This window comes from Homarus americanus, unplaced genomic scaffold (genome assembly GCF_018991925.1).
Source record: "Homarus americanus isolate GMGI-L3 unplaced genomic scaffold, GMGI_Hamer_2.0 scaffold28999, whole genome shotgun sequence".
Lineage (NCBI taxonomy): Eukaryota > Metazoa > Arthropoda > Malacostraca > Decapoda > Nephropidae > Homarus > Homarus americanus.
Window position 1 is genome coordinate 182,501 of NW_024741016.1, and position 12,500 is coordinate 195,000.

At 39.3% G+C, this 12,500-nt stretch overlaps 1 protein-coding gene across 1 annotated transcript in view; it reads left to right on the plus strand.

Moving 5' to 3' along the window:
- The window catches only part of LOC121875570 (thyrotropin-releasing hormone receptor-like), a 41,864-nt gene that overhangs the window by 11,831 nt on the left and 17,533 nt on the right, over positions 1 to 12,500 (plus strand). The window contains exons 3-6 of the mRNA XM_042380160.1: positions 2,652 to 2,870; positions 4,782 to 4,791; positions 10,826 to 10,955; positions 11,733 to 11,814. Of these exons, the coding sequence (XP_042236094.1) occupies positions 2,652 to 2,870; positions 4,782 to 4,791; positions 10,826 to 10,955; positions 11,733 to 11,814 (441 nt within the window). The remainder of the gene's footprint in view (positions 1 to 2,651; positions 2,871 to 4,781; positions 4,792 to 10,825; positions 10,956 to 11,732; positions 11,815 to 12,500) is intronic.

Sequence of the window (12,500 nt, forward strand, 5' to 3'; positions counted from 1 at the left end):
TTCGTTATCCTTAAACCGTTTGCCTCCACCTGAAGGTTTGAAGAAATAAGAGATTTTCACATTATATAAAGTTCCTACGTCGGGTTTCCGTCCTGAAGAAGATGCGAGAGACACACCCCCCCCCGACTGTCTAATTTGCAACGATTACCAGATTTGGATGAAATCTCAATAACTCTTCTGTTGAATTGTTTCCCCATAAATAGATAGGTTATGATTGGGTTAACTGAAACAAAAAACACCAAAATATAGTAAGAAAAATGGTGACAAAATTACACTGAGAATTTAGCGTTTATTAGATTCAGTCACGTAACTCTGAATAAAATCAAGGTTAAGTAACTTTTCCAAGAGATTTAGTACCTTGCTATTAACGCCTAACAGTTAATAAGGAAATGTCCCTCATCAAAGTAGAGTCTCAGGGTAATTCTGATACCATTTATACGAGTTCTGAAATCTTCTCTCATGAGTAAAAATTGGTCGTCAAGAACCTTTTAGAATCTGCACCTCAAACAGACCGTAAACTTTGTCGTAAATACTGTATAATGGTTAAATGGCGTGGATATTGCCTTTTTGAATTGCTCTTAAGTGATTATCCGAAGGTAAGGCGAAATGTCGTTATAAACCGTTGGTGAATCACGTATCTTGGCCTGGGTCCAGATTCACATAAACTAAACAAAAAAGACCAGATTCACAAAAACAAAACAAAAAAGACCAGATTCACAAAAACAAAACAAAAAAGACCAGATTCACAAAAACAAAACAAAAAAGACCAGATTCACAAAAACAAAACAAAAAAGACCAGATTCACAAAAACAAAACAAAAAAGACCAGATTCACAAAAACAAAACAAAAAAGACCAGATTCACAAAAACAAAACCAAAAAGACCAGATTCACAAAAAAACAAAAACAAAAAAATTATCTTACGTTGATCTTATTCCTGGCTGGTGTTCAGTGGACGTATTTAATTAAGGTCAAGTGTTAATGTAGTTGGATCACCTGAAGAATATCCAACACAGTTTATTTCACCTAGAGATTAACCACCCTAACCTAAACCTAATCTATATTAACCTAACCTCACCTTATTCGCTCAAAATATCATTAGGGTGGTTAGGTTAGGTTAGGTTAGGTTAGGTTAGATTAGGTGAAATAAACTGGTGTGGATAACTTTTCAGGTGATCCGTATAATCTAATATTCCTTTTGCATTTTAAATCTTCACTCTTCGAACCATTCTAAATCGTATCTTCTTGGCTGAACGACTCTGTTTTCAACGAAGGAATTGGTATCTACACTTTCTTCCTCCTTAATTTATATCATTCTATATCTCATTTATCTACCTCTCCACCTCCTCCTCTCACCTCATCCAGCCCATAAACCCAGACAAAACAACGAACCTCGACGCCGCCAGACTGCCTCAGCCATCGTATGAAACCTTACACCCGGAAATCCTGACTCGTTTGTTTATTTACTTCCGGGAAACGTAATTACTGGATTATTGCGACAGCTAGTAATAATGTATATTCCCTTTGTTCGTAATTCTCTTTACATTGTGTGAGTTTTTTTTTTTATGCCTCTAAATTCTAATTATTGTTGTCTTTTTTTTATGTAAAGGTATTGATGTTTTTTTTTGTTTTTGTTTTTTAGCGATTACTGTTTTGGTTGATGAAAGTTAGCATGTTACCTCTCTCTCGCTCTCTCTCTCTCTCTTTCTCTCTCTCTCTACACACACACACACAATTCATCCCCATGAAAGACAAAACTTCAATAGAGATGACAAAAAAATCTATAATCAATTCCCTCCAGGCAACGTAAGACAGAATCTTCACATCCTTCCCCACACAGCTAATTTACCTGCCTCTTACCTGTGTAATTAACTAACACCACATGTGTATAATCTCTGACAACACGCACTCAGGTTCTGGTGATGCGCCTGAGGAAGATTTAAACCTGTGAACGAGGGTAAAGTGTGTGTGTGTGTGTGTGTGTGTGTGTGTGTGTGTGTGTGTGTGTGTGTGTGTGTGTGTGTGTGTGTGTGTGTGTGTGTGTGTGTGTGTGTGTGTGTGTGTGTGTGTGTTCGTTCATGATTTACCGCCAGTTGCGTTAGACAGCTCTATGTTCGTCTCTCCCGTTTGATTTCTTAACTGATTACCTGAACCACTCCTGTCTGAACCATTAGTCTCTCTGTCTCTCACTTATATCTCCCTTGTGTCTCACCATACGTCTTTCTATCTCCCTTGTGTCTCACCCTACGCTCCTGTCTCTCACTTATATCACCCACCTGTCTCACCTTACGTCTCTCTGTCTCTCACTTGTATATCTTAATCATCTCTCCAAACTACTGATATCTCTCTCTCTTTTCCCATCAGTAGATTATATTATCTCTCCCGGTCTCTCATATTTGGAGACATTATACCAAGGGTGGATCTCATCATCTCTTAGACGCGTGATCTATGGTTGAACTTGTCTCTATTACCCACAAATGTACAAAATTTATCCCCTACATACAGATAATGTCTCCATATATATGTCTCTCTCCCCACCAGTTCAATATCGGTTCAATATCGGTTCTGTGACTCTTAAAACCCACAAAACTAGTATTTTATCTCCAATACAGATAATCTCCTCACGTCTCTCCATTGTCTCTCTTCCCACCAGTTGGAGATCTACCTGGGTTCGGTCTCCTCGTCTCTGAGTGTGTGGTTGACGGTGGCCTTCACAGTGGAGAGGTTCATAGCGGTACAGTACCCCCTCCAGCGACCGACAGTCTGTACGGTACACAGAGCCAAGACCATTATCATGTTACTGTCGGGGTTCAGTGTGACCGTTCATCTGTACGTCTTCGTTACGGCCGGCGTCATCGTTCACCAGGATGAGGTAAAATGGCTTCTGAGTAACGTTTTTTTGAGTAACACTTTATAGGTAATGTTGCCTTGAGTAACGCTTTTTTGAGTAACGGTTTTCTAGTTAAGCTTTTTGGGTAATGCTTCTTGAGTAACGCTTCTTGATTAACACTTGTTTAGTAATGTTTTTGATTGTTTTGAGGAACGCTTCTTGAGAAACGCTTCTTGAGTAATGCTTCTTGAGTAACACTTCTTGAGTAATGCTTCGTGAGTAACGCTTCTTGAGTAACGCTTCTTGAGTAACACTTCTTGAGTAACGCTTCTTGAGTAACGCTTCTAGAGTACCGCTCTTTGAGTAATGTATTTGAGTAACGCTTCTTGAGTAACTCCTCTTAAGCAATGTTTTGGAGTAATGCTTCTTGAGTAACGCTTCTTGAGTAACGCCTCTTAAGTAATGTTTTTGAGTAATGCTTCTTGAGTATCGCTTCTTGAGTAATGTGGCCTTGCGTAACTTAATACAGTATTTATATTTGAGGAAGCACTTGAGTAAGACATGAATGGCTTCGAGTGACACATCAGTAACACATTAATCGCTCTGAGTAACGCTTGAGAAACACTTATTAATGTTTGAGTAACGATTGAATAACACAGGAATGGCCGTAAATAACGTTGGAGTGACCTTGAGTAACACTTAAGTAACACATTGAGTAACCCTCTATCACTGTCTGAAAAGCGCTCGAGCACGACACAAGTACAGCTTTGAGTTACGCTTGAGTGACCTTAAAAACGCTTGAGTGACCTTGAAAGCTTGGGAAACTCAAGAGTGGTATTTTAAATGACACTTGAATAGCGCAACGAAGATCACAGCCACTTAGTTACATCACAAAGAGTTCCTGTTATTTATACGTGATCCTATTCGCTTCTCAGACTTGATACGCTGACTCTCTCTCTCTCTCTCTCTCTCTCTCTCTCTTTCTCTCTCTCTCTCTCTCTCTCTCTCTCTCTCTCCCTTGCTTTTATCAGTTTTATTTTCTTCTTGTCTTTATCTCTTGTTATTTTCTTCCTCTTCTCTCTCTTTGTAACTTTTCCTTACCTTTGTCATTGTAATTTTCGCTTTGTTTTAATCTTAAGTTTTATTTCTTGATAGTCTCTCTCTCTCTCTCTCTCTCTCTCTCTCTCTCTCTCTCTCGCTCTCTCTCTGTTTTCTCCCGTTCACATCTGGCTCAAGACTTTGTCCCCGTTTCTAGTTTCTCAATTGTTTACAGAAGCATCTGGGAGGATATTGTATAAACACTGATTCTTCTTCACTTATATGCTGTTGACTTCTCTGGAGAATGTAAGGACTATAAACACGAAAACCTTTGTTCTTCAATAGGAAATGCAAACCATCGAGGGATCCTGTGAAGAATACCGTGTTGTTGACCCGCCGAAACACTTGAGACATTATTACGTTAAGAGTAAGATGCTGCTTCACGGTGGTCTGTTAGGGTCCATGAGAGCAGCGGGAACAAACTTCAAGTGGTTCTGTGGGAGTTTGTTGATGAGAAGAGTGTGACATGAAAGGTGGTGAAGCCTCGTGTGTGTGTGTGTGTGTGTGTGTGTGTGTGTGTGTGTGTGTGTGTGTGTGTGTGTGTGTGTGTGTGTGTGTGTGTGTGTGTGTGTGTGTGTGTGTGTGTGTGTGTGTGTGTGTGTGTGTGTGTGTGTGTATGTGTGTGTGTGTGTGTGTGTGTGTGTGTGTGTGTGTGTGTGTGTGTGTGTGTGTGTGTGTGTGTGTGTGTGTGTCGGCCTTTGATGGAAGGTGGTGGAGGCTGTTGTCTCTCTTAAACGAGTTTTGAGAGAGTGAGAGAGAGAGAGAGAGAGAGAGAGAGAGAGAGAGAGAAAAGAGAGAGAGAGAGAGAGAGAGAGAGAGAGAGAGAGAGAGAGAGAGAGAGAGAGAGAGAGAGAGAGAGATCCAAGTAACTGATATTAAAGATTTGTTGAATTGAGTGATATATTTTTTTTTCATATTGGAGAAAAAGAAGACTTCCAGGGTAACTGTTTTACCCAAATGAAATATAGTTTAGGATTTCTTTCTACCGCTTCCCACGCACCAGTCAAACGCTCATACGCGAACGCTGCAGTTGTAACAAAGACAATCAGCGTTCGTATTGGCCCTGATTTTTTTTTTTTTTTTACCGATAAACAAACAAGGGTAACTAGGAGAGGTTCATGTTGATTAGGTTATTTATGCCATTTTAACCGGAAACTGCTGGCATTCTTCACGGTCTAAATAACAAGGGGGAAATGGTTTAGCTTTAGTCATACTGAAATGGAAAGGATGAGTCTACAATCCCAGTCCTTTAGTGTGTTTTTAGTTCTCTCTTATAACACACACACACACACACACACACACACACACACACACACACACACACACACACACAATATTAAACCTTCAATTTCGTAAACATTTTGTGCCTTAAATATTTTTTGAGAAATTAAATTAAAGGAAAGTTAATTTGAACTTCGAGAACCAACAGGAGAAAATTAATTACTAAACAACATATTCCTGTACCCAAACTCTCCCAGGTCGAGAGTCACAGAAGTTCGTAATATTAATATTCCTCGTAGCTTAAGATGTGAGGATGGACCTAAATGGCTGAATGAATCCTGAAACATAAAAATTATACATAAACAAAATCAGAATTACACTTTTATTATATACCTTAGTTAGATAAATTTAGTTAATATCAGTTAAGAGATGGAACTTAGGGTATGGAATCTCATTTTATATAAATGACTAGGTGTTAAGTGGATATAGCTAGTTAAGGTAGAGTCTCAGTATGATTTTGTTACCCCGTCTCTTATTTTATTTCAATATTATATTTATGTTTTAAGTTCAGGAAAATCAGGTAGGTGTATCCTTACCAGATATATTATTTCGTACGACCTCGAGGGAATCTGGCTTCAAGTAGATTCCCAAAACCCTTTTATCAAATCCTAATGACGAATATTATTTCCCATATTGTATAATTTCGGTATCTATGCAATCAAATATTCCAATTAATTTCTACTGCAAATAAAAAAATCGCCTTTAATTACACAATGACCCAATTATTTTTTTTAATTATCATGGTCATCAATTACCGTATGGGGGTGGGGGGGGTGTGGCTCAGTAACAATCTAATTATATATTATGAGGAAATAATCACCACACGGCCTCATTATTTCTCATCATTACTATTAATTAACTGGTACATAACACTCAATTTTTTCTGATTTTCTACGTTGTTATGAATGTAATTAATACGTTTATTGACAGTAGTTATGTTCTGTGGGTATCGGCTCTATGGACGGTGTGATTAAGTGTGTTCAGTTCCTTTGACATGACAACTAGGAGAGCTATGTATAGTGTCTGCTAAAGGAGGAATGGTAGTAATGGTATGCTAGTAGTGGTAATTTGAATAATAGAGGTAGCAGTAGTGGTAAGGGTAGTAGTAGTAGTCTTGGTGGTGGTGGTGGTGGTGGTAGTGGTGGTGGTAGAAGTATGGATGGTGGTATTAGTAGTAGTGGTAGTAGTAGTGATGGTAATAGTAGTAGTAGTAGTAGTAGTAGTAGTTGTTGTAGTAGTAACAAACAACAACAACAACAACAACAACAACAACAACAACAACAACAACAACAATAACAATAATAATAATAATAATAATAATAATAATAATAACAATAATAATAATAATAATTATAATAATAATAATAATAATAATAATAATAATAATAATAATAATAATAATAATAATAACCACCACCACCACCACCACCACCACCTATCATTAACTACCAACAATAAAACATTCCGACAGCATCAAGACTTTCACTGAAATAAAAACACCTCAATTCGTGGTATTCTGTGTGTGTGTGTGTGTGTGTGTGTGTGTGTGTGTGTGTGTGTGTGTGTGTGTGTGTGTGTGTGTGTGTGTGTGTGTGTGTGTGTGTGTGTGTGTGTGTGTGTGTGTGTGTGTGTGTGTGTGTGTGTGTGTGTGTGTGTGTGTGTGTGTGTGTGTGTGTGTGTGTGTGTGTGTGTGTGTGTGTGAGTGTGTGTATGTGTGTGTGTGTGTGAGTGTGTGTGTGTGTGTGTGTGAGTGTGTGTGTGTGTGAGTGTGTGTGTGTGTGTGTGTGTGTGTGTGTGTGTGTGTGTGTGTGTGTGTGTGTGTGTGTGTGTGTGTGTGTGTGTGTGTGTGTGTGTGTGTGTGTGTGTGTGTGTGTGTGTGTGTGTGTGTGTGTGTGTGTGTGTGTGTGTGTGTGTGTGTGTGTGTGTGTGTGTGTGTGTGTGTGTGTGTGTGTGTGTGTGTGTGTGTGTGTGTGTGTGTGTGTGTGTGTGTGTGTGTGTGTGTGTGTGTGTGTGTGTGTGTGTGTGTGTGTGTGTGTGTGTGTGTGTGTGTGTGTGTGTGTGTGTGTGTGTGTGTGTGTGTGTGTGTGTGTGTGTGTGTGTGTGTGTGTGTGTGTGTGTGTGTGCGATGTTTCTTGTTCTGTGTCATTCCTTTTATCTTTCTCTATTTCTCTCTTTATCTCATCTGTTTTCCTGTCTCTTTATTCCTCATTCTGTCTGTCTGTCTGTCTGTCTGTCTGTCAACACGACTCTGCAAGACACGATATCACCATTAGACATATATATGGTCACTAATGATGGATAATTCCTTAAACTCACTGCAGTTTCTTAATCAATGCAGTTAACAAGCTAATTACCAGGTTCATTAACAAGGAGAATTTCCCCTAATGTGGCCGTGTTATCACCCATTAAGTAAACACTGTGTATTATTATTATTATTAGTAGTAGTAGTAGTAGTAGTAGTAGTAGTAGTAGTAGTAACAGCTGCTGGATTTGTCATTCAAACCCATTTGTATGCAAATTATGAAATTATGTTACCCAGAAGCCTTGTCACGTTGCTGTCAACAGGAAACGCGCGCGCGCGTGTGTGTGTGTGTGTGTGTGTGTGTGTGTGTGTGTGTGTGTGTGTGTGTATCTCTGTACCTTGTTGACAGATGTGAATGAATTATCTGATGCTGAATCAATATGCACTCTGCGTCTTCATGCTCGGCTGACACAGGTGTATTAATTACCAATGTATCTGTACGTGTACTTACAATGTGTTGGCAGGTGGGCATCAATCAACTAAATGTACATATTACTCTATACACATGAAGTAGTAACGTGTGTATGTGTTTTGCTATTAATTATCGAAGTATTAATTATTATACACACACTCGTAACGACCTTCTTTTTGCATTTAATACAATCCTGGTGTGTATAAAGCCATTAACTGGATTTAAACCATAATATACATAGGTTAACAGTATGTGACAGGCTCCATGCTCCCCCGCTTAGTAAATAGTCAGGTTAAAAAAAATATATAAACTGTTGTCAGAAGCAGAGGGTGGTGCAGCTTGTGTGTTAATTATGTTATTCTGGCCTTAAAACTACGACGAAGGGGAAAAATGCATTATATAGGTAGAAAGAAAAGTTCAAAGTTCTGTTGTGTGATTTTGTCGAAGCATAGGATTAACCTTTTTTTGCACAGATAGTTTAATCCTTTGATGATGAAAGTTTTATCCTTTGATAATGAGACTTAATCATTATTTAAACATTTTAGGATAAAGGTTTAGCCTATTGGGGACGAAGGTTTAACGATAAGGGTTAATGTTGATTTAACCCTTTAAGGACTATAAATTAACCTTTTTATGACGATGGTTTAACCCTTTGGAGATACATATCCAACAATTCCAGAAATATGGTTTAACCCGTTGGGGACGAAAATTTAACCCTCTAAAGACGATAAACTAAACTATCAGCCCAAAATAAAGTCTACGGGGTTCATGTGCCGTATTTCACTTACAACGCTGATTCAGACTCATAATACCCGCTAATGTCCTGGTATTAAGATGTTATGTTCAGGTAATCTCTCTCTCTCTTTGATTTTAAGATTTTAACTCGAGGTAATTGTGGAGTGTTTTTTTTAGCTGATGACGTGTGTAGCAGTAGAAGTGAGAATACAAAGACAAGAGACGGTCAGACAAACAGATAGAAATTTGACAGAAACACAGACAAACACCAACAAAAAAAGAGACAGAGATAGGAAGAAAGAGACAGAGACTAAGACAGTGATAAAGAGAAACAGAAAGAGACAGATAAAAAAGCCAGAAAGACAAAGAAAGAGATAAAAACAAAGACAGACAAAGACGGAAAGGGACAGAGAGACAAAGACAGGAAGAGAGAGACATGCATATAGACATACAGACAGACATAAAGACACGGACAAAGGCGGAGAAACAAACTGACATAATTAAAGACAAGGACAGAAACAAATTTAAAGGCGGAGAAACAGACAGACAGACACAGACAAACAGACAGACAGACAGACACAGACAGACAGACAGACAAACAGACAGACAGACAGACACAGACAGACAGACAGACAAACAGACAGACAGACACAGACAAACAGACAGAGACAGGCCACAGACAGATGACAGACAAAACAGACAGACAGACAGACACAGACAGACAGACAGACAAACAGACAGACAGACAGACATGACAACAGACAGACAGACAGGACACAGACAGGGATACAGACAAACAGACAGACAGGGACACAGACAGACATACAGACAAACAGACAGAGACAGACAGACAGACACAAACAGACACAGACAGACACAGACAGACATACAGACAAACAGACAGAGACAGACAGACAGACAGACACAGATAGACACAGACAGACACAGACAGACATACAGACAGGAAATGAAGACCTCAAGCCCTCACATCTGGACAAAACAACAACGTTATATCACACCATTCAAGTCAGGGTCAGGGATAATCACTCAATTCAGGGAAACAGATCTATATTTAGGGCCATCTCCTGAAGAACATTCTTACATTTTAGGGAAATATATCTTATATTTTAAGTCAATAAATCTTACAATTTGGGAAATTAGACCTATTTTTAGAGTCACCACCTGAGGAATTTATTCAAGAGATGAGGATAATCTTTTGACTAAGGGAGAATCCACTCTGATTTCGAGCCCTGCCACCTGTGTTCAAGCATAAGACGAGAGAGTAATCTTTTACATGGGGATGATTATTAACCCTGATCTAAACGCCCCTTACTGTGTGTGTGGGTTTTCTCCAAGGGACAAGAATATAAACTAGGTGAAATACAACCTTAATTTAAACCGCCTCATTTCAGGGTTGCATGCCAGAGCTAAGGGGGAAATCGACCCTAAATTCATTGCCTTGATATAGTACCTCCCACCTCGGGGCTAATATAGTGTTCACTGAATAAATTTGATTTTATCTGATAACCTGATTCTCCTCTTAGTGTTGCACCTGGGGGGGTTATTATACAGCAGGTGAGGACGAGTCCCTCCCTCCTCCCCCCCACCCAATTCATTCTTCCTCTCACGTCTTTCAGTTTTCCTCTTCTCTCTTGTAGTTCATATCGCTTCGGAACCTACCATTTGTCCTCTGTTCTTTCGTTTTCAGTTCGTTCTCTCTCTGATTCCATATAAACTTGGAGTGAAAACAACAAACCCAGGCCTATGTTCAGTAGCCTATCAAACCAATTTAATGAAGAAAGTTCCTACAGATGGCTTTTGATAACGTCTCCCGATCAGATAGTACTACGTGGCTCTGATGGTGTGTGTGTGTGTGTGTGTGTGTGTGTGTGTGTGTGTGTGTGTGTGTGTATGTGTTATTTCTCCTAGTGTTAGTATTTTCTCCATCAAAATTGTTTCTCCTCACTCATATACTTTCTCTTTACGTTGGTACTTTCTCCTGACTTTGATACTTTCTCCTGACATTAATACTTTCATCTGGCTTTGAAACTCTCACCAAACACTAGAACTTTCTGTAGACGTTGAAACTTTTTTTTTTTTTTTACTAACATTATAACTTTCTCCTTAATAATTTATCTTCCCTCTCACAGGACGGACTACCCATCACAGAGTGCAACTTGAGAATGGACTATCGAGGTCTCATGAACGTCATCAACTGGATAGACACCTTACTAACTCTGGTCATCCCGTTCATCATGATAGTGGTCATGAATACACTGATAGCACGCCAGCTGATAAAGTAAGTGGTGAGATAGAGAGAGAGAGAGAGAGAGAGAGAGAGAGAGAGAGAGAGAGAGAGAGAGAGAGAGAGAGTTAATGGTGGAAAGGACTATGGGAGGGAGAGATGTTAGGGTAAGATGGAACTCTCTCTAAGCTAAGGAGGCTACGTGTAAGGTGAGTGGATGGAAGACCTAACAAAGGCGCCTCCCCTTGACGGGTTACAATGGAGGCGAGCAACCTTACCTTCCCCCCGTCCATTGTGTTAAAATAATTCAGGTTTTACAGGTAGGCTAAGATGTACAGGTAATAATATGGCTAAACACACACACACACACACACACACACACACACACACACACACACATACAAAACAATTATTTCACCTCTGTCTATGTACACTTGAGGTCAAAATTGCCTGGACACTTTCAGTAATATTTATCATCTATTTATTAACCTTAGTTGTTAAACCCTGATTTTTTTTCTTCATATTACCTAATAAATAAAATCAACTCCAATGCAAAAAAAAAAAAATATTAATAATGTGAGTAAAAAATATATTAAATTCCCAATAATAATTCTCCTTTACCTTTGCCGGTTAATTAATAGAAGTGTCTAGAGAATTTAATCAAGAATTCATCACATCTTACGTATTTCTTTGTGATCTCACCGTGTTACTGACCCCTCTCTCTCTCTCTCTCTCTCCGTGTTACTGACCTCTTCTCACTTCCGTGTTACTGACCTCCTCTCCTCTCTCTCTCTCCGTGTTACTGACCCTCTCTCTGTGTCTCCGTGTCAGGTTCTCCCGGAGGTTCAGACACAGAGACGACTTCCTGCACCTACAGGAGGTCAGCGGAGGTCAAGCCAACGGTCACCACAAGGTAGGTCACTGTACTCAGATCCTCAAACACGCGTTAACTTAAACCTAACCTAACCTAACTTAACCTAACCTAACTAAACCTAATCTAATCTAATCTAACCTAACCTAACCTAACCTAGTACGCATCCCTAAGATCCAAAACTCATTCCTCTCATCAACGACATGGCTTTTCACATCCTCCACATCCCTATCTTCAAGTGGCACATCCTTCACATCAAGTACACATCCCTAATATCAGTAGCACATCTCTATCTTCAAGTAGCACATCCCACACATCAGTGACACAGCCCTATCTTAAAGTAGCACATCCCTCTCATTAAGTACACATCCTTAACGTCAAGTAGACATCCCTAACAACAAAGACATATCCAGCACATCAAGTAGCACATCCTTCACCTCACCTACATATCTCTCCACCTCCTTCACATCTCTAACATTAAGTACGCATCCCTCATATCATATACACATCCCTAACTTTAAGTAACACAATCCTAACATCAAGTAGCACATCCTTCACCTCACCGACACGTCTCTCCACATCCTTCACATCCCTAACATTAAGAAACACAACCCTAACATCAAGTAACACATCCCTAACATCAAGTAACACATTCCTCACATCAAATACACATACCCCACACCAAGTAACACATCCCTAACATTATATACACATTCCTAACATCAAAT